Raw genomic sequence first — 20,481 nt, 5'->3', positions numbered from 1 at the left:
AAAACCAAATCAGCAGTAATTAAAACGTCGTTTCATAGTCGTAATTCATCATTATCAAAATACTCATTACTCGTTAACTCGTTACAGAAAAAATCTTCCTTGTGTAGATTAATTTACTGAATAATCGCAAGAGATCAACAAATGAAATAATTATTAGTGCTCCTTTCAGCTACGTGCATGATTTTTTATTTTACTTTTGCGGGATACCTATCTGTAAAGTACCTTTTTGTCAATTTTTTCAACGAAATTTGTAGATAATTCGAATAAGCATGTTGGCATCGCCATGTGCAACATTTTATAAACACATATTCCCTGACAAGTTGGCATAATAATTCGACAATATGATATCGAGTGCAATAACCTTTCGACTCTCCGCGAGATCAGCAGCTATTTTCGTATTCAAGATCAAGATGAACACGAGCATCCTATCTTTTGCAGCCAGTTTTTTATTACTGATCCCTTTCATACAATGCAATTACAGTAACAAAACTTTACTCGTCATAAAAGAAGCAAAGCAAATCAATTACAGTAATTCAATCGCCGACGGAGTTTCGACGTTCAAAGACCTATTAACACAGAGTGCCATGTTCATCGATAAAACACTACTAATTAAGGAAATTCTACAAAATCCGCACGCAGTTCAACTAATTATATGCCCTAAAGGTTGGGGTAAAACGAATAATTTGGATATGCTTAAAACTTTCATTAGCCAGCAAGTCGATGCAAAAGGTAATGCAATATTGCCAATTGAAAAAACCTCCAGCTTTAAATTATTTCACGACGGTATTATAACCTTAAACGATGGTTCAGAAGAGAAATTACCATCTCATTTACTCATTTCTGAACATGCTGAAATTATAGATCGTCATTTAGGACAACATGTCGTAATTTATTTAGACCTGAAACATACCAGAGGCGACAATTACGAAGATGTTATAAGAAAAATCAGAGAAGCTGTGCGTGTTTCTTTTGAAGACCATAAATACTTGTTGAATGCGTTGCAAAACGTCGTGAATAACGATACCGTTAGGGTGAAAGGGACAGCGCAAGATGATTTAGAAAGATTCGATAAAATTCTGCACGGGCGAGAAATCACGGAACATTTGGAATACAGTTTATATTATTTATGCGCTCTTTTACACGATCATTTTCGAAAAAAAGTTTTCATTTTGATAGACGAGTACGATGTCCCATTACGTAGCATTTATTTCAACGGGAAATTCCCCGAAACAGATGTAAAAAAGCTTCTAATGTTTTTCGAACTGTTTTTAGGCAGTATTTTCAAAGACAATGTGTACCTGATGAAGGGAATTATTACAGGCACTTTACGTATGGCTCAACAAACAGTATATTCAAAATGGAATAACGTCGTGGAATACAATATCATTTATAAGCCTAACCCCATTCTGAGGTATTATGGTTTCCACGAAGAGGATGTACAATTATTATTCGACCAACATCGAATTTTACGCAACACAACAAAAGCTGCTAAACGATGGTATAATGGATATTGCCTATGTGTAAGAAATGGCACGATACAGCATCTTTACAATCCTTCATCGGTGATAAAATTCTTAAAAACAAAAAATATTCAAAGTTATTGGGAAGAAAAAGAGAGAACTGATTTTATTGAGACAGCAATTCGAAAAAGTAGACTTATAAGGAATAAAATAACGGATTTACTTCAAGAAAATACAATATTGATTAACATGGATCATTTACGTTTCGGTGAAGAATTGCTTTTAAATTTAAAGCAACTATTTCATACCCAAATGGACGAGTATAGAGTTCCTCCTCATATTTGCGAGTTATTTTTTTCCTACCTTTTGCAAAAAGGATATTTGGCTATAGCGGAAGTTCAATATGATAGTTTAACGATGATTCGAGCAAAATTACCCAACGATGAAGTAGCGTATGAATTAACGCAAAGATTAATTTTCTTTTATTCGGACCGATACGGTATCGACGACGCGATTCTACGAAATGCTGCCGAACATCTGGGAGAATTGGTCAGAGATGAAGTATTCGACGTGCTTGATTTCAAAGATACTTTAAAAGCGTTATACGCTAGTTTACCTCCTTTTGAGAATATTCTGAAAAAAGTCGGTAAAGAATTCAACGTTAAAAATAACGAAGATCTTGTAGCTTCGGTGATGTACGTAGTGGCGCTCAAAATGCAATGCATTTCCAAATTTGAGGCTAAAGTGTATTATAAAAGTAAAATTGGAGGCGATATCGTTATATTCGAAGAATTTTTCGATAGAATAACGATTATAAGATGTAAATATGACGACTCGTGCTCTGGTATAGCTATGCAAGAAGCTTTACTTTCGAAAGATATCGTAGAAAGAATACAATTTATCAAAAGGAGTACTTATATTGGAATGAATATTCATCCGAATGGAACCACAGATGTTACAGTCCATGTTCAAAATCCGATTGGTTCGGATGAATTTCCAATATATTTTAATAGAACAACGAATAATTGGCAATTATTAACATGGCCTAATGGTTCAGAAGTCGATATTTCTTGGTTAGATCAAGAATGAATCCAAAATTAATCTCCAAAATAGAAAAAATTGAAAGATTTTATGTGAGGTACCATTTTTAAAATTTTTTGATTTGATTTTCATTTTTTTTTTCATTTATTTTTTTTACCATATAACATTATAAAATTGAAACGATCGAATAGAAAGAAATTAATGAAAATAAATTCGAGATCTTCGAAAGAAAAATAATTTTTAATAAATAGTTAAGTAAACATCAAGTTTATAGGAAGGATCTAATAATGATGGCAGAACGTAGATAAAAAGAAAACTCAATCTTCTCCTTTCGGTAACAAAATTGTGCAATTCCAAATTTTACATGATGAAAGTGATTAACTACTCAGAATGTAATGCTAAGAGTACACAAAGGTAATAAAATTCATAATAATAGATGAAAAATATCAAAAACTATAAAAATTAAATTACAACAACCTGAAATAAAATAATAGTATAATCACAAAGAGCAGAGGAAATATAATATAAATATTTTAAAATCAAATGCAATTATCGCTCACGAGGATTAATAGACAAAAAGAAAATATTTCATTCAACATCTCGTTTGTAATCGCATCTTATCTGAACATAAATTTTTAATGAAAAATAGTAAAAAATATTATACTTATCAGAAAAAAATTGATTAAGTAGGTACCTAGTTAACAATGATAGGGATTGGGGGAGGGGGGGGGGTTAACGAAACTAAGTATTACTTGACCTGTAATGATACTACTCGATACCTATCGCTGCATTGATATAATGAAAAAGTGGTAAAATGACGATAATAATGGTACAGGAAAATGAAATCATAAAACCTCGCAAGATGGAAGAATATCGCATAAAAATAAATAACAATTTGACTAGAAAATTTCAGCCATCATTAAAATGACCAAGGAAGTCCAACCTGTGAAAGGTCTCGCACCTTCACCATGGCCTGTACGTTCATTGTAATGTTCCCATAAATATCCTGTTCTTTTGTATTCTGAATAAACATTTTTTACGATATTGTTTCGTAATTTATGATACAAAGATTCGGCTACTTTATTGTACGGTCCGAGGGTCTCGCTGTAATGTTTCAAAGCTCTCACCACTAAATAGTTGACATTAATCCAAATAGGACCTCTCCAGTATGGGCGATCTTGTTCAGTATTATACTTCATATACAAGGGTGATTTTTTAGAAAGCGACCGTAATCCAAAATCAGTCCATAATAATTCAGGGTCGGCGATTTTCTCTAAAATTTTACCAAGTTTCGGACTATCCGGATCGATAATAAACGTAATCAATGGCATCAGACTGTTGTAGCCAAAGGTAGTATCGACTAGCCGATAAACAGGCGGCTTCAGAACACGTCTTTCTTTGACTCGAGGACCGCGAGATTTCCCAGAAGGATAGGCTAGTATTACATCATCGGTATGCAGGCCATAATCCGCATAGACTTCGTACTTGTCTGACCAATGATACCGGTCCAACAATGTGTTATCTTTGAGATATGCGGCTGTTTCGGCGAACCGATAACTCGGTTTGTTCAATAAATTGGAAATAGTGACGATTGTTGCAGCGCTATAAGCAATCCAGCAGCGTAAATCGATGTGTCGTTCTTCATCGGTAGGATGAGAAGCTCTCGGGTAATCGTCAAAACCGGAAGTTAAAGTTTTAGGATTAAGCTCTCGAGTAGTATTGGCATCTCTTCCACGCCATCTGTAAGTTCCAAAAACATTACCCGTTTGGGTGGTATTGAACCAATCAAACCATGCGACCAATCTCGTATACATTCTATCCAACGTTTCCAGTCTAGTAGATTGTTCGATCAATTGTTCTTCGAAATTTTGTATGATGAAATTCAACGTCAAAAGAAACAACGGAGGATTCGCGTTCGTGTTGACTTGGGTGACGAATTCAGCCGGTACACGATCGAGGGCTTCCGCGCCTAGGATTTGTTCACGTGGAATCCATCCTTCAACGTTCATCAAATCGAACCAGTGACTTATAATATCTAATTCGATATCCAAATCCCAAACTGAGATCATCAAGCCGTGAAAACCTTCATCCCACAGAAAGCCTCTAGGGAAAAAACTTCTCGATGGTACGGCTGTATAAAGGGCAGCTTTCCAGTACGGTACCGGAGATTCGGTGTGTTCTGAAAGAACTCTAGATGTTCCATAAAAGTAACCAATACCGCCGATTAAATTACTAAATGCGGCTTGGGCGAATTTCACTTCGTCTTCGGAATATCCTTTGCTAGCGAGTTTGAAAGTATTTTCAAATTTATCGTTGAATGACTTGATGTGTTTTTCTAATTCTGCATCGTAATTTTTACCAGCCAACGGTTCAGGTCGAAGAGCATTTTGCGATTCGAAAATTATATCGATATCGAAAGGAATTTTTAAAGTAACTTGAGTCACAAATAAGTTGTCTTTTGTGCTCATGGATGACACTTCATTAGGTAGTGAGAATAACCGAACGTCGTTGCTTCTCAAGGCAGAAAGCGTTCCCAGCACAGTTTCTTTGATTAAATTTAGGCCGGCACATCTGGTGAAGAGAAAAGACTCGTGAATCACTGATTGAGTCACATTACTTAGTTTGATTTTAAAGTGACCTAAGCCTTCGGTATACCCATCAACTCCAGCCAAATCGAAATACTCTGGCTGTATATAACCAATGGTCTGGTTTTCTATAGCTGTGTAGAACATGAGCGATACGACATCTCCAATTCTTGATTTTATTTTGGTATTAAACGACACTCTGGCAGTCCAATCACCTCCATAACCACCACGAAGTTTTTTCACGAAAGAAGTGGTTATTTCGATACCATCGTCGTTGATAACTTGAACGCCGAAGTTTCGACCATCGTGTTCTACCCACGAATAACCTTTTAGGTAATCACTCTGCTCGCACCAATGACGAATATCACCGCCACGTTCGATTGTTTCAGGATAATACCACATGATGCCGGTAACTAAGGAATAAGGATCGCGTGTTTTCATACCGAAGTAAACATTTGGCCGGTAACTACCCCAATATCGGTCTGGTACAGCTAAGCCGGTCTTCTGAACAATTTTAACTTTATCGAACGGGGTATTGATTCGAGTCTCCAAATACCCTTTGTATCCTATGAGGAAAGCTATGACGAGACAAAATGCAGGTATAAAAGTTCTCGTCGAACACAGGTACGAAGAACCTTCTTCCGATTGAAACCTGTCATTTTCATTCATCGCCTGCTTCTTGGATGGCTCCATTTTAGGCATTTTTCACCTGTAAATATCGCGTAAAATGAAAACACAACTTGATTACCACGTAAATAATTAATTTCAAAGGGAAACTTACTTCACATATTGTTTACAAAATTCAGTGAAAACTAAGGAATGTCTAACACTTGACTGTAAAATACTAATTAAGCCTTGCACATAGGTTCAAAGCTTCAGATTTGCCAACTCAGCGTGTTATTTTTACGAGTCAGTCACTAAAATTTCAACACCGAACTTTCGCGTTTGAATTCGGCAGAAGTTCAACACAACTTGAACTTTCCGAGAGAAACCAGAGAAACTTGATAAAAAATCAATTATTGAAATAAGGCATGGATTCTTGTATCAGCGTTATCACAGGTTTTGAAAAAATTGAACAGAAAATAAATTGATTTTATTTTAAAATTAGCCATAATTTTTGATGAAATGTACTTTAATTAGTAATTTAATTATAATTACCGATTATTAAAATTAATAAAACTCTAAATTCGTCGCATTTTTCTTATTAAAATCGTATTTCAATTTTTTCCAAAATGAAGACAGTTTCGGAATCAGTTCTTTTACGAAATGATGTGATAATGTTTTGATTTTGACTTTTGACCGATAAGGGATGAAATTAATTTTTTTCAATGCAAAAATTTGAGTTTTGAGCTAAATTTTATACGATTAAGCTTCAATTTAATATGGCAGGCGTTTTGAAAAAGGTAAGTGCGTCGAACATCTTCAATAATATGTCCTCATATACCTGTGTTATACCTACGAACGAATTTTTATTTTCAGACCACCGGACTCACAGGTTTAGCAGTAGCTAGAAATCCTGAACATAAACTACGAGTACTCTACGGTAAAATTTTAAAAGTATTGAAAAAAGCTCCACCCAATGCAGCTTACAGAAAATATACCGAAGAAATCGTACAAAACAGATTACAAGCTGTGATAGATGTGAGTTTTTCTAGCACATACAAATAATCCGTATCTGCAAATGATGAGTCCTAGTTACTCTGTACCATTACACGAGCTACATGATGTGTAGATTATTAATCATTAATGAGAAATGAGAAAATACGTGGTTGAATTCTACATGTACTTTGACTTATAATGGTGTTGTGATTCTCTGTCAGCTATTGGGCAAACACCTTCACTCATAAACCAAATAACGACGTAGAGGCATAAATTTACCCAAGTAGGGAATTGAGAATACCTCATACTGTATATTGATCTCTTTTAAGCTGAAGAATTCTTCACGTTGTATTCTTGCGAGCAATATGCTGATACAATAGTGAAAGTTGTATCATTACCTCATGCAGACTTCCCCAATTTTCGTCGTATCAAGATAGCTAAATTCACTCATTTTTTATTCCATAACTCTTGTATTATTTCGAATCTTATTGTTACAGAGTAAAAATTACGAAGAAATAGAGAAGAAAGTGAATTGTGGTCAAGTAGAAGAACTCATCAAGCAAGCCGAACAAGAATTACTCTTAGCTAGAAAATTCGTTATTTGGAAACCCTGGGAACCGTTGGTTAACCAGGCACCTCCAAATCAATGGACCTGGCCTCCGAATAATTAAGGTGTTTTTCGAAATTACGGTTTATTCTATGTAGTAGTACGTTAAACTTTTGTTTGTTTCAGTTTTTCATTGTAAGTCATGTATATAAATTAAAACTTGGATATGCTTTAAAATAAATCTATTTCAAGCTCGTAATAAGAAGAGATTAAATTTCTACAACGGAAAATAAAACGTGAAGAATACAAAATATTAAACATGTTGAAATTTTACCCAGCTAAAAGTTGTTTACAAAATAATCCATAATACAATGGCAAATCACTTTTAATTAATGAGCAAGTGAAAATATATTTCATTCAAATTAAAGAGTTAAACAGAAAATACATGAAAAATTACGTCAACCGAATAAAACCGGTAGGTACACGGTAAGTAATATTGCGACTAAGTAAACATATTCAAACAGAATATCACAGATAATGCGTGTATGGCTGCATTAACCTAAAATATAAATTCTCTTGTAAATCTAGAAAAACCATCCGGGGTAATTAGTTCAAACATCGTTATTTGGTTGCAATGCTATATGAGGTACGAAATTTCTAACTCCTTCATAAACAAGCTCTAAACAGATATAAAAATGATGAATTAGCGAAACAAAAAATAAGTATAATTTGATGAAAAAAATGGCTCAATTTTTTTCTACTACCTTTCCATTGCTCAACTGGTAAATCCATAGCTTCAAAGCTCTGATCATATGGAGGCGAAACTGGTTCATCGGTGGGGTCAGCGTATTGAGCTAAATACGGGTGAGCAAGTGCTTGTTCAGCAGTTATACGTTTATCAGAGTCTAGCTCCAACATCAATTCCAGTAATTCAATGGCTGTAAAATTATCAATTTATAAATATGCTGTACTCACGTAATGAAATAATTCAAATTTATAAGTCGTGTATCGCTCACCAAGAGGATTAGCACCTTTAAACACTTCTTTGAAATCTTTTTTCCGCAGCACCGGTAAATTATTAATGTAGTTCTTGGCCTGAAAAATTATATTTTAGAAAACAATACATCAACAAAATCCATAATAAATTTTTCCCTTCGTTTCATAAATAAAATCGTATAAAGTTATTTTTTTATTTTTTTTTTCAAAGAATGATCTACGTCAACTTTTTCATTAACTTGAAGATTAATAGTAGTGACTGGCGAAAAAATACGTTTTTCATGTAATGTATGTACAGTTTCCGTATTAAGAAGGCTACGATGTAAACCTGTATAGATTTTTCTGAAAATCCACACACGTTAGACAGATTTTCATAAAAATCTATGCAGGTTTATTTTCAGAATCAAATAAAATCAACTTTCAAATACACCAATATCAGGGACGTACCGATAGGGTGGAGAGGAGAACTTCCCTCCGGAAAAGTTTCCATTTTAGGAAGAAGTTGGGAAAATCGAATAAGTTGTATCTACTTTTTGAGCAATGAGCAATACGTAAAAATCAATCAAATGAAAATCCATTTTTGTAATATAAATATAAAGAACATTACCAAATCATCAGTTGAGATAACTGAATCAATTGTATTATATCGGCAATATTGTTCAATTTCAATGTTGGATAGGTCTATTTATAGGTATTAGGTAAGTCGCCCGCTGATTCTTGGAAAATGAAAGCCAGCTGCAAATCAGCAAAATTTAACTGATTGATTTCGTAATAGATAAAAAAAACTCGCTATCAGAGCGAAATGTAAACCTAATAAGCCTTCAGTTGAGATCATCTACTGAATCAGCAGTTGGGGAAAGTACAGTACAGCAGCCTTTTCTAAATACATATCTTATCTGATACGAAAAAATCGCCGTACTTGCGTATTCTGAGTGTGCAAGTGCTTGATGTAAATGATCTCATTTTTTCAAGAGTGATTTTTGTTTATCTTTGTTGTACGCTGTACTACCTATCGAAATAAAACTCGCGGTTGAGAATTTTCACAATTTCAAGTTGGGATTTCCGCCAATTTTACCCCTCCCCCACCCTTCTTTTTTTTTAGTGTGCAATGAATGTGTTATAAATATTAGTAAATGAGATATTGAAAAACCCCTTATTTTTAATGGTAAAAAGAAAACAGATGTACAATACCTAGAAACAACTAATCAATACTTCCTACATATAATCATACCTCTACGCTGGTTATTTTGGCAATACATTCTTCAGATGGTGTTCCACAAAGAACAAGAACCCGATTTAAGTGATCAAGGTCTAAATTAAATTTCGTTAAGGATTAAGTTCTTTGAAAAAAATTTTGCGCTAAATCTGGAATACAGAATGGCTGTATGTATTTGGAAACAAAATGAAATGTGCATCATACTACGGCGAATTACGAGTACTTCGTTTAATAAATAAAGTGAGAACTTCTACTCTTGTATGGAGATGTTTATGCTCAAAATTGAGATGTAAAAATATGGTATAATCATGTACTTCTGTTTTTTTTTTTTTGGATCATTCAGTTGAAGAATATTGAACTTGAAATTTTTGAAGATGATGATAAATTTAAGGTTATAAATGAAATTAAAAACACTTCAAGCAGAAAGCCGATGTAGGTAGAATAAATTGAGTTAATAACAATGTAAATGTACAAGTTTTGATCCAAAAATGCCACACCTTGGATAGCAACGTCAAATTAAGCATTTTGTTAAGTGCACGAAACGAAATAGAATAATATCATACACAACCAAGATTAATGAACAAATACAAAATTTTGTTCGGTCACCACAGAGTGCACTGAACTTACCGATTCGCTAGAAATTTTGGCCAAAAATTCCGCACGTGGGGTACCCAACAAGTCCAAAATTAAATTCAATTGATGTATGTCTATGCAAATGATAAGGGGATATATAAAAACCTACTGGTTAGAATTACAAAAATTCTAGGGTACAAAGGATTATCTAAGATGTGTTTTTTCTCTAAATTAGAATGGAACTTGAAAAAATAATATCTATACAGCAAAAGGATACGATCGGTGCCTGGGAATAACGTTCTACTAGTTAATAACTCAGCCATGATACAACCAACTGACCATATATCAACTGTAAAACAAGATACGAAATGTAACCGTTGAGATTTGCAGTCCATCAGTCAATATGTAAGTAATAAAAATAATACCTGTCTGATTATAATGCATCCAGTTCAACATGATTTCAGGAGCTCGGTACCATCGAGTAGCCACATACCCTGTCATTTCATTTTCAGTAGGTCTGGCGAGACCGAAATCAAGTATTTTCAATTCGCAGTCTTCGTTGACCGCGATATTAGAAGGCTTCAAGTCCTTAAAAATGGAAAAAAAATATGTTCTCGAATGAGGAAATTCAACGATAATCCACGAAATCGGCGAAGATATTACTTACCCTATGAATAATTCCTGCCGAATGAATATACTTTAACCCTCGTAAAATTTGATAAACTAAAAATTGCACATGTTCGTCCGATAAACGTTGAGTTTTTAAAATATTATTTAAATCTGCACCCATTAAATGTGTAACTAAGTATCTATAAAACAAAAAAAGAGTTAGTAAATCTATCACACGAAGAACTGAACGAAAACTGGAAATTTATACGTACAACTGATTAAAATTTCTTAAACTAGTGGCCGGTGTAAATACATCAAGCAAACCAATAACCTGAAAAAAAATCAAGATTGAAAACCCATAGCTACATACATATGTAGTATGCTTAAATTTAAAGTCGTTTGCATCAATATTTTTACATTTTCGTGATTCATATGCCTCAACATTCTCAATTCTCTGTACGTGCGTTTCGCATGAACTGCTGATTGGAAAGGTCTAGCTAATTTCTTGATAGCCACTCTCGTACCATTTGTAGTATCCAATGCTGAGCTGAAAAATGAACGATAATTTTAGATTAATGAATTTATAACCTTTGAAGGAACCAATTACAAAAATAATTTCAGTTTTTTTTCGGCATATTCTAATAGAGTACCCGAATTAAAAAAATGGTGGGTTGTATAAAATTGGTACTTGGCCAAATTCAAATTTGAAAAAAACAAAGATACAAAATGAGAATATCAAATTACGTGAAATAATAAATAGGTGATTCGGTTTACGTTCATCTCACGTAACATCAAATACATCGAAAGATATGATAGTACTTTCTACTTTGAGATTAATTTAAGAAAAAGATGCATAGTAATCAAATTATCTGATCCAGAACAATCGTGTTGAAGTCCACACACTCTTGATGTGCAGGAACGGAACTTTGAGTTGTGTAAAATTCTAACGTACAACTACTTGAACTTCGAACCTAATCGAATTTTCAAGAAAGAAACTTCTTACCAAACTTGTCCATAAGCACCAGATCCAACTGGTGTTAGCATCTGATATCTGTCCGGCACTTCCCATTCTGTTTTATGGATTTCCACTTTATAAAAAGGCATACTTTAGAACATAATAACAAAAAATTGCTGTTCGAATCACACGTTAAGTGAAAGCTCGTAAATACGAATAATGAAACTACTTTAACAAGTTCAAATGGATTATTGATAGCAAAAACAATTTGCCTCAAAAAGATGTTGACTTGATTACTGCGTACTGCGCCTTGCTGCCCCCGCCCACCGTAGGCAGACGTGATTTTTTTAATTCAAGGACCAAGATTCGTAGAAAGTAGAGAAAGCTCCAATCTCCAAGTTACCAATGGTAACCAAATAAACAAAACGACAAATGTCAGATAAGTCCTTGTAACTTCTGTATCCTTGACTTTTCTCCCATACTGATATAAACATCACCTGTGATAACGTGTTTGCTATGACGAAAGCAATGTAGTTTACGTTTTCACTCGACGAATACGAATCAAATCATAAATCATCTGAAATGCTTCAGAATTCAGATGTGTGTTGATCATTTTGTACTCTAAACGGTTGTTACGATTTTGAAGCTGTCAAAATTTCATGATTTTTCGCATCTTGTTTGCAAATCTTTCGGCACTATGCGTCCATTATTCAATTACATTTTGCAAAGAAATCCAAGCTTTGGATTACCGATCTGTTCCAATTCACTGATGAGCTACAAGCGGACTGCATCTCTTGCTATTTTACCATTTCAATCTGAAACGAAGCTGTTGACCAATCCAATCAGCACATTGAAATGGTAAGTAAATATTCATTTAAAAGAACCATAAAAATTCACCTTTTTAGTTCTGTTATTTTTTCTTGATTTTTTTTGCAGGTATTCTACTAATATTTATACACCTATTGCACCTGTTGCTTTAACTGGGACAGCAGTTGCAAAGGATGAAAGTAGAGAGTTTATGGCTGTATTTCCGGATATCGTACGTGATTTGACTGATGCTGGAAGACATCTAGATATTCCTGATGTCACCAAGTGGTATGCTAAGGTGGGCTTTTAAAAAAGAAATATATTGTATTCTATTTTGCTAAAGCTAAGCCTATGAAAATTTAGCATTTTAATATTGTCATGATTTTAATCATAGGTACGTTAAGTAACGAGCGTCTGGAGTCTGACATTACACAAAACCTATCCGCCAATCATATTGCAAGTAGCACTTTATTTATTTTTGTGCTTATCATCATCCTTTCAATTCGAACTAGTTTGAATGTATAAATGATCAATAAAGTAAAAAAATAGACGTAGATGACTGTTTAATTCAGCACGAAATGAAAATAATGAAGTAATCACAAAATTTAAATCTCATACTATGTATGTTGAAAAAGTAGTTTGTTACCAAAATAGATAACAGTCAATCTCACTTTGAAACATCATTCATTTCAGATTTCAGAAAAAGCGAACTGGTAAAGTATAAGTAAGAGAGAAGATGATGATTATAATAATGATTTAAATAATTAAATTGAAGGACTTTGAGAAGTGTGAGCAATTGAATTTGAAAACGCCTTCCTTCTTCCCAAGTACGAGGTCTTGAATGGATGATGTTTCAAGAGTATGAATTTATTTTCTTCAAATGCGTTCGAAGTGCTGTATATTTCGCAAAATCTTTCCGCACAAATGTCATAGGTACTATTGAAATTAGATAAATAAAAAACTAAGTAAACCGTTTTCATTACGTATTCTTTTAATAATCAGTAACATCACAACACACACATGAAAATCAACGATCTTAGTGATCTTACCAAGTCAATTTGGACATGTTTTTACTTTTTTTCATTTTCAAAGCGACATTTGAATTGATGGAAGTATATTAATTTTATTTATTCATCTATTTCATCATAGAAATTTTACATTTTTGATGTTTTTTTTCAAAATTGAGTTCGTTAGCATCTGATAATATGATATTCAAACGTGATAACGAGAAACTCCTCCCTAACAGATTCTGATTGGCGGATAGGTTTTGTGTAATGTCAGACTCCAGACGCTCGTCGTAAACTACTGATTTTACAGTACACGGTTTTAAAATCAAATTTTGCAGATTTGCTTTTTTTATGAAAATAATGGTTTGAATGATTTTTCAATACATTCCATTAGACTTGTAACATTTTAAATGTTACAAAAAATTCTCTTCTCATATGATTGAGAAAATTCAGCATTTTTTGAACATTTTTTCAACTTATAATCACTCACTTTTTTTTAAATTTCACGGCCAATACTGATGATAAAATTCATGTCAAAATTATTTTTACTCTTAATTCATTTGATGGCCTCGCACTTTGATTTGAAATTTAATTTCGCGTTTATCGTCCGGTAATTAACGCTCATGTCCTAATGTAATATATAAATTTAGGTACTGCAGTATAACGTCCCCGGAGGAAAGAAAAATCGTGGATTAGCTCTAGTCACCGCATACCGTGTCTTCTGTCCCCCAGCTGAATTAACACCTGAGAATATACGACTGGCTCATGTACTCGGATGGTGTATCGAGATGGTAGGCGCAAAAAGTAGTTACAGACTGTTTATTGCTTATGTTAATTCGCTCGGCTGGTTAATTAAAACAAAAAAATCATGAAAATGGGATGTAATTCTCTACGTACGAATAACTATTCACTTGTTAATCGCAGTTTTGCATGCGCACGTTGCAATTTGATTATTAAAATAACCTTGATTTTTATGAAGGAAATTTATATGTACAAATTTTTTTCGAATTTCAACTTTCGTTTAAAAAATTACGTATAAAAAACTGATTCGCGAATAATAATTTTGGCTCTTATTGCGTAAAAAAGAGGAAAATGCCAAATTAGGATTGAGGTGTACTCTTTCGATCGATATATTTTTTTAAAAATACCTTAAATCAATATTCATTTGGTAAAAGAATATCCGTGCATAATACCTACAGCACGTGCAATAACAATGAATAAAAAAATATATAAATAACGTATATTTAAATCTCACGACTCAATTTACATTTTGGAATAATTGAGCGGAGACTGGAAATAATGATGAAGACGCTTTCATGAATAAAGATAGAGTTTCAGTCGAAAATAAACCATTTTTAACAACCGCCGCGACGGTGATAATAATCGAATAAATAAATTTCAACTTCCTGGGTGTATCTTTGTAACTCGAAGTTTTTGAACGGAAATTCATGACATACGATTTTATCATTGAAACTATCATCTGTGGTGGGAATTTCTTAAAACAAATGGTATTTTTTTTACGAATTTTATGACTGGTTAACATCGTGATAGAATCGAAACCTGTTCCAACAAATTTACTGATACTTTTAATCGATACTTGATTCATTTTCCGTTATTATTATTCTGCTTTTGAAAAGCAATCGTATTGAAATGAATTTTTATTTTCAATTTTTTAGCTTCAAGCATTTCTTTTAATATTGGACGATATTATGGATGGAGCTGAAACGAGAAGAGGTCGTCCGTGCTGGTACCGGGTCGATGAAACCAATAATATCGCGATCAACGATGGTGTTCTAGTGGAAAACGGCGTTTTTGTGATTTTAAAGAAGTATTTCAGAGATAAACCGTACTATTTGCACGTTTTGGAGGCTTTTCACGACGTAAGGATAGAAATCACTAGAAAATCATTATTTTATGATCATTAAATTGATGGGAAAAAAAGCTATAAAAGTATCCACTGATTTAAATTTACGTTCAATTTTCTGTCACGCTATAACATAAGTACATCTACAAATATTTTAATTAAATTATTTTTTGAAAATACCTATTCGTACTTCTGCACTCTGAATAACAAATTTGAATTTATTTACAGACGATTTTAAAAACCTCAATGGGACAATCGTTGGATATGCTGACGTGTCATACTTTCCAGAAAACCAGAAAATTAGATAAATTCACGATGGATCGTTATAAGGCCATCGTAAAATATAAGACGGCCTATTACTCCTTTCATTTGCCTGTAGCATTGTCTATGTACATGGTAATATACTAACATCAGTTGTTACAATTTTACCACAACAATTACGTAATTTACCAAACACCTAATAATTTTTGATGTAATTTAAGGCCGGAATAAACGATCCAGAGGTACATAGGCAAGTGAAGTATATACTCCTCGAAATGGGACATTATTTCCAAATACAGGTATAAATCCATATTTCGCTTGTTATTTATCAAATCAAACGAGTGAATTAAAAACAAAATGGTTTCAGGACGATTATTTGGACTGTTTTGGAGATGCAGATGAAATTGGTAAAATCGGTACTGACATTCAAGATGGTAAATGCTCTTGGCTAATAGTGGTAGCTTTACAAAGAGCAACTGCTCAACAAAAACAAACGTTGGAGGTATGAACGTCGTCGCATGATTTGTTTTGCGTACAATGTACATCGAATTGACTTTTGTTCATTGCTAATGTACTTTGCTTATTTTTCCTAGAAATGTTACGGAAGCGCAGATCCACAAAAAGTGGAAACTGTGAAAAAAATCTATCAAGATATCGGCATTCCATCTATTTTTGCTGCCTACGAAGAAGACGCCTATAAATTGATTGTGGATCAAATTCAGCAATTATCTAGAGGCGTTCCTCAAAAAATATTTTTCAAGATTCTCGATAAAATTTACAAACGGAGTAATTAATAACAATATCTATGCATCTTCGTGGAAGACTGACTATCTATTAAGCTAATCTCCATTATGATACGGAAAATTTTGAAATTTGTATTTTAAATTTTTATACGTGAAGATTTTTATGGTTAGTTTTTATTCACTGATAAAGCAGTAAATCGGTTACCAGAATCATTTTGTTTTCACGATCACCTCAAAGTTTATATTATGTTACCGTCATTTATGCTGATGTTTGTGCCTTCGATTTTTTTTTCCTAGTTGAACATACCTAATATATTAATTTGAAATAGTTCTTATTTAAAACACGTATTTTATTTATAATATATTCATGCAGACAATTAACTAAATCAATATATGGAATGGTAAAAGTAAAATCCACTATCTAATCATTATTATACAAGTTAATCTAAAATGAACAATGTACACAAGTTTTTTCTTTTTTACAATTTACATGCTTATCGAATTACGACTGTTTAAATAAAATTGATGGCCCGATACTAAAAGTGTGATAATATAAAGGCACGCCGCGATCCAACAATTGAACGCGTTCTGTAAAATCAAAAGAAATATTTGTCATTTTTCATATATCTAAGTTCATGTATTCTTTTAATTTTTCAATTGATGTAAGTAGTTATTGTTTGAATAAATTATTAGATTCAAAAAGAGAAAAGTGTCCAAGTTGACGCAACGAAATTTCTATTTGAATTGGTGATTCGAAATCACAATGAATCGTATATAATACCTAGAGATTAACATCATAAATATTCAAACATCAGGAACTCACCTGTTCATAACCCATATTCGCAGCGGCCCGTACTAGATCAGGCGTGGAGACATTTCCCTCTAAACCAGGTAAATCTTCAGCTAATGCTAAACTATGCATTTTGTAAAAGAATCCCATCAGTACCTGAAAACGAATAAGGGCGAGGAATAATTCGAGGAACTTATCTGCGAGTTAGTGACATGTTTTTAGTTTTACGTCCAGATTATACTTACTAATTGAATGACTCCCCAAATACTAATGATGATACCACAAAGCGACAACGACGGGGAGCACAGAGGCATTTTGTATAGTAAAAATAAATGTTTTTTAAAGAAAATATATTCAATAATCGAACGAAAGAAAGGAAACGGAATAAAAATCTACAACTTCCATAAAACACTTATCATATCAAAAAGTACTAACACACCCTATGGTTCATATGGTTCCTCCTCCTTTCTACGAGTAAGGTCTGTACTTTTTTTATGGATAATTGTTTCGGGTGGTTCGCGTTTCGAACCTATATTCGAACTTGTACACACAAGATTATGAAAAAGCTCATTTTTCATTGGTCAAATTGCGATGACGCGTCTGAAGTCTCAACATTTTTTTGAGTTTTGAGTTTTATGGTTTTTGATTGGTTGTCACAAGTCTTCGCCTATCAAATTGAAAACTTTCTCGGATTGGATCTGAAGTTGAAATTTTTTTATTGTTGTGGTTTGTACAAAATTTACTTCGGTGAGAAAGATTAGTTTTCTTTATGTTTATGGTTTCGTTTTCAACTACTGTTATATACTAATCATTTGTTCAATACGTCATTTTCATCCCACATCACCTTATTCAATTATTGAAGTTACTATTACTCTATGTACTATTCGTCGGTAATAGAATAAAGATAGAAAATGAAGTGATAATAATGCTGATAATCTGGTGTTATGATCATTTGTTGTCGTCATCGAAATTTCCCAATTACTTTACGCGACAAATATTTAAATGTTGAATTTGATTTTATTCAAGTGTACTATTACATAAGATATTACGTGCGAAAACAATAATATTCAATAATCATCATCATGGTCGATAGATTAGGTGAGTTTAAAACAAAGCTTTACCGTTCCTGTGCTACGCATTAGAGAAAATTCAGCGAAATTTTAAACAATTTCTAATTAAATCACGTTGTAATTTTTCTTTCAGTCAATAGCGAAGCTAATGCTCGCAGAATATCCATGGTGGAAAGCTGCTTCGGTAGCTCGGGGCAGGTAATAATTTTGATGCATTGTTTCACGTTGGATGATGATTACTGATTGATTTGTTTGACAGCCTTTGGCAGTTCCTGGTCGTGTTTTGGTTGGTGAAGGTGTCCTAACTAAAGTTTGTCGAAAAAGACCGAAACCTCGTCAATTTTTTCTTTTCAACGATATACTTGTATATGGCAATATTCTGATTAACAAAAAGAAGGTATGTTCGTAACTTTGATTTATTTATTAATCTTGTTACGATTGCAAATAAAATAACACGGATATTCTTTATTAGTACAATAAACAACATATTATACCTTTGGAAGAGGTCAAATTGGAATCTTTGGAAGATGATGGTCGTAAGTATATTTGAATCAGTTTTATTCTACTATTTCTCAAGGTTCTGGATAACGATCTGTTTGAATTTTTATCAGAATTACGCAACGGATGGCTTATAAGGACTGCTTCAAAATCATTTGCCGTGTACGCCGCTACATCAACAGAAAAACAAGAATGGATGGCTCATATCAATAAATGTATCGAAGACTTGCTAAGAAAAAGTATGAAGTTGGATTATTTGTTACTTAAATTTTAAAAGCCATACTGATGATGATCTTTCAAAAGGTGGGAAGAAAGCAGTATCAGAACATGCTGCAGTATGGGTACCGGATGCCGAAGCAGCTGTCTGTATGCATTGTAAAAAGAGTCAATTTACTGTTTTAAATCGACGAGTATGTATTTTCATCTTTGAGTAACTATAGTATCGTTTGTATTGATGTTACCGTGAAGAAAAGTTGGATTTCGAAACTTTAAAGTGAAAAATGTAACTGTAGAATATTTGTAATTTAAAAATCGTTATTGTTTTCTATTCTGTGCAGCACCATTGTCGTAAATGCGGAGCTGTTGTGTGTGGTCCGTGTTCAAACAAACGCTATTTATTGCCTAATCAGTCTTCCAAACCACTACGTGTTTGTTTGAATTGCTATGATGAATTATCGCTTCAAAAGGCTCAGCAAATTAGCAACTCTAATAACTACAGAAACAGTACGTTGATAATTTGATTTTTAGAAGATTATGCTTTTTGAATATGAATGAAATAGAAAATGCTTAAAGAATTTAGACAAACAATGCGATGTAACTTTCAGTATGTGGTTTTATACTTCAATTTTATTTGTTTAGATCAATTGGCATCTCCTGATTCATCAGGAGAAGAAGATTCAGATGATGATGATGAAAGTAATCGTTCTCACCAATATCACGATGCTCAGATCGAACAGGTACGTATGTTTTTTTTTATCTAATGGGATGAAATTTTCTGTAAAAATATTCAATTTTTTCATTTTTTGGTTGCAGCCGAGATTTTACAGAGACAGTGTGAACGCCGGAAGTCGTTCGTTAAAGACTTGCTGATCAGTTTTTTTCGCCTAAAGTATCACATTCTCCATTTCCTAAACGTTGAATGTGCAAAAAAAAAGTTTAATACACTTGTAAAATGTTGATAGCACTATACTAACTGCAAATCAATTAGTTTAATTTGTACTATTTCAAAACCAATTTCAACACCTTGTAACCCGCAAGCACCAAATTTTTCAAGATACGAAAAAAAACTTATAAAAATAAAATAATTACTTTTTTTTGCATGTTACGATTCTAATATAAATGTGACGGAAATAGAAACATTTTCACATATACATTTTATGGATTCTCCCATTTGTTTCTGAAAAGAGTGGCTTACGAGGGGCAAATTTTTTTTGAGGGTTACAGTAACTGAAAGAAACCTCCGGATTTTTTTTTAAAGATTTTGGTTGTTTCACGTGGGTTACGAGGTATTTCGATAAAAGGAAATTAGTTGTGGGTTACGTGATGACTTTAACTCCAAAAGTATTACTCGTGGACTCCTGCGGATTGCGCCATTCGATTCGTCAAGAAACGAAAATTGATTTTTTTTATGGGTTACGAGGTGTTAGAATTAGAGTATCTATTTATTTTTAAGATACCATAACTGTTCGAATTATATTGTGATTAAATTTATACTGTTGTTTTTAATTATGTTACAATTTTTATTATATTTTTATTTTCTAATTTATCACTTTAATATATTATTTTAAATGAAATACCTAATTTGTTATTCATTTTATAAATATACGATACTTTATTCATGTATTATTACCAACATTTGAA

General features: G+C 33.0%; 7 protein-coding genes across 8 annotated transcripts; 4 read left to right on the top strand and 3 right to left on the bottom strand.

Moving 5' to 3' along the window:
- Positions 1-51: 51 nt before the first annotated feature.
- LOC135840864 (uncharacterized) lies at positions 52-4,601 on the top strand. The gene has a single exon (XM_065357594.1). The coding sequence runs from the start codon at positions 342-344 to the stop codon at positions 2,547-2,549; it is 2,208 nt and encodes a 735-aa protein (XP_065213666.1). The 5' UTR covers positions 52-341; the 3' UTR covers positions 2,550-4,601.
- Positions 2,723-6,094, bottom strand: GCS1 (mannosyl-oligosaccharide glucosidase). Its single transcript, XM_065357593.1, has 2 exons — positions 5,868-6,094; positions 2,723-5,795 (listed from the first exon to the last, which is right to left on the bottom strand). Exon 2 carries the CDS (start codon positions 5,786-5,788, stop codon positions 3,401-3,403), a length of 2,388 nt encoding a protein of 795 aa, XP_065213665.1. The 5' UTR covers positions 5,789-5,795; positions 5,868-6,094; the 3' UTR covers positions 2,723-3,400.
- Positions 6,095-6,329: 235 nt separating this feature from the next.
- Positions 6,330-7,497, top strand: ND-13B (NADH dehydrogenase (ubiquinone) subunit ND-13B). The gene is made up of 3 exons (XM_065357618.1): positions 6,330-6,489; positions 6,566-6,727; positions 7,183-7,497. Exons 1-3 carry the CDS (start codon positions 6,469-6,471, stop codon positions 7,354-7,356), a joined length of 357 nt encoding a protein of 118 aa, XP_065213690.1. The 5' UTR covers positions 6,330-6,468; the 3' UTR covers positions 7,357-7,497.
- A 102-nt stretch (positions 7,498-7,599) lies between these two features.
- Positions 7,600-11,868, bottom strand: LOC135840876 (mitogen-activated protein kinase p38a-like). Of its 2 annotated transcripts, none has more exons than XM_065357613.1 (10): positions 11,630-11,868; positions 11,044-11,173; positions 10,899-10,957; positions 10,685-10,826; positions 10,443-10,605; positions 10,295-10,366; positions 10,072-10,151; positions 8,249-8,327; positions 7,997-8,170; positions 7,600-7,911 (listed from the first exon to the last, which is right to left on the bottom strand). In XM_065357613.1, the coding sequence occupies exons 1-10, from the start codon at positions 11,728-11,730 to the stop codon at positions 7,844-7,846; spliced, it is 1,068 nt and encodes a 355-aa protein (XP_065213685.1). In that variant the 5' UTR covers positions 11,731-11,868; the 3' UTR covers positions 7,600-7,843. The 2 variants fall into 2 exon arrangements, with proteins under 2 accessions (XP_065213685.1, XP_065213686.1); XM_065357614.1 differs by lacking the exon at positions 10,072-10,151 and adding an exon at positions 9,460-9,539.
- Positions 11,869-12,049: 181 nt separating this feature from the next.
- LOC135840874 (farnesyl pyrophosphate synthase-like) lies at positions 12,050-17,444 on the top strand. Its single transcript, XM_065357610.1, has 8 exons — positions 12,050-12,439; positions 12,518-12,686; positions 14,046-14,186; positions 15,072-15,275; positions 15,488-15,655; positions 15,742-15,819; positions 15,888-16,022; positions 16,114-17,444. The coding sequence occupies exons 1-8, from the start codon at positions 12,279-12,281 to the stop codon at positions 16,312-16,314; spliced, it is 1,257 nt and encodes a 418-aa protein (XP_065213682.1). The 5' UTR covers positions 12,050-12,278; the 3' UTR covers positions 16,315-17,444.
- Positions 16,593-17,503, bottom strand: RNASEK (Ribonuclease kappa). The gene is made up of 3 exons (XM_065357619.1): positions 17,299-17,503; positions 17,087-17,209; positions 16,593-16,851 (listed from the first exon to the last, which is right to left on the bottom strand). Exons 1-3 carry the CDS (start codon positions 17,365-17,367, stop codon positions 16,750-16,752), a joined length of 294 nt encoding a protein of 97 aa, XP_065213691.1. The 5' UTR covers positions 17,368-17,503; the 3' UTR covers positions 16,593-16,749.
- Positions 17,504-17,767: 264 nt separating this feature from the next.
- Positions 17,768-20,463, top strand: rush (rush hour). The gene is made up of 9 exons (XM_065357616.1): positions 17,768-18,151; positions 18,257-18,321; positions 18,383-18,520; positions 18,596-18,659; positions 18,735-18,860; positions 18,925-19,031; positions 19,179-19,344; positions 19,480-19,577; positions 19,654-20,463. Exons 1-9 carry the CDS (start codon positions 18,136-18,138, stop codon positions 19,708-19,710), a joined length of 837 nt encoding a protein of 278 aa, XP_065213688.1. The 5' UTR covers positions 17,768-18,135; the 3' UTR covers positions 19,711-20,463.
- Positions 20,464-20,481: the final 18 nt, after the last annotated feature.

The sequence above is a fragment of the Planococcus citri genome, chromosome 3, assembly GCF_950023065.1.
Source record: "Planococcus citri chromosome 3, ihPlaCitr1.1, whole genome shotgun sequence".
Taxonomy (NCBI): Eukaryota; Metazoa; Arthropoda; class Insecta; order Hemiptera; family Pseudococcidae; genus Planococcus; species Planococcus citri.
This window is presented reverse-complemented; position numbering and strand designations above follow the sequence as displayed.

Excerpts from the sequence above, each read along its gene's own strand:
- LOC135840864 (XM_065357594.1), top strand. The coding sequence starts at position 342 with ATGATATCGAGTGCAATAACCTTTCGACTCTCCGCGAGATCAGCAGCT.
- GCS1 (XM_065357593.1), bottom strand. The coding sequence starts at position 5,788 with ATGCCTAAAATGGAGCCATCCAAGAAGCAGGCGATGAATGAAAATGAC.
- ND-13B (XM_065357618.1), top strand. The coding sequence starts at position 6,469 with ATGGCAGGCGTTTTGAAAAAG. Across the intron at positions 6,490-6,565 it reads TGGCAGGCGTTTTGAAAAAG|ACCACCGGACTCACAGGTTT; the intron begins GTAAGTGCGTCG and ends TTTTATTTTCAG. Across the intron at positions 6,728-7,182 it reads GATTACAAGCTGTGATAGAT|AGTAAAAATTACGAAGAAAT; the intron begins GTGAGTTTTTCT and ends TTATTGTTACAG.
- LOC135840876 (XM_065357613.1), bottom strand. The coding sequence starts at position 11,730 with ATGCCTTTTTATAAAGTGGAAATCCATAAAACAGAATGGGAAGTGCCG. Across the intron at positions 11,174-11,629 it reads GGTGCTTATGGACAAGTTTG|CTCAGCATTGGATACTACAA; the intron begins GTAAGAAGTTTC and ends TTCATTTTTCAG. Across the intron at positions 8,328-10,071 it reads CCAAAATTTCTAGCGAATCG|GCCAAGAACTACATTAATAA; the intron begins GTAAGTTCAGTG and ends ATAATTTTTCAG.
- LOC135840874 (XM_065357610.1), top strand. The coding sequence starts at position 12,279 with ATGCGTCCATTATTCAATTACATTTTGCAAAGAAATCCAAGCTTTGGA. Across the intron at positions 14,187-15,071 it reads TCGGATGGTGTATCGAGATG|CTTCAAGCATTTCTTTTAAT; the intron begins GTAGGCGCAAAA and ends TCAATTTTTTAG. Across the intron at positions 15,820-15,887 it reads GACATTATTTCCAAATACAG|GACGATTATTTGGACTGTTT; the intron begins GTATAAATCCAT and ends AAATGGTTTCAG.
- RNASEK (XM_065357619.1), bottom strand. The coding sequence starts at position 17,367 with ATGCCTCTGTGCTCCCCGTCGTTGTCGCTTTGTGGTATCATCATTAGT. Across the intron at positions 17,210-17,298 it reads TTTGGGGAGTCATTCAATTA|GTACTGATGGGATTCTTTTA; the intron begins GTAAGTATAATC and ends ATTCGTTTTCAG. Across the intron at positions 16,852-17,086 it reads CGAATATGGGTTATGAACAG|AACGCGTTCAATTGTTGGAT; the intron begins GTGAGTTCCTGA and ends TTGATTTTACAG.
- rush (XM_065357616.1), top strand. Across the intron at positions 19,032-19,178 it reads TTACTGTTTTAAATCGACGA|CACCATTGTCGTAAATGCGG; the intron begins GTATGTATTTTC and ends TATTCTGTGCAG. Across the intron at positions 19,578-19,653 it reads ACGATGCTCAGATCGAACAG|CCGAGATTTTACAGAGACAG; the intron begins GTACGTATGTTT and ends TTTTGGTTGCAG.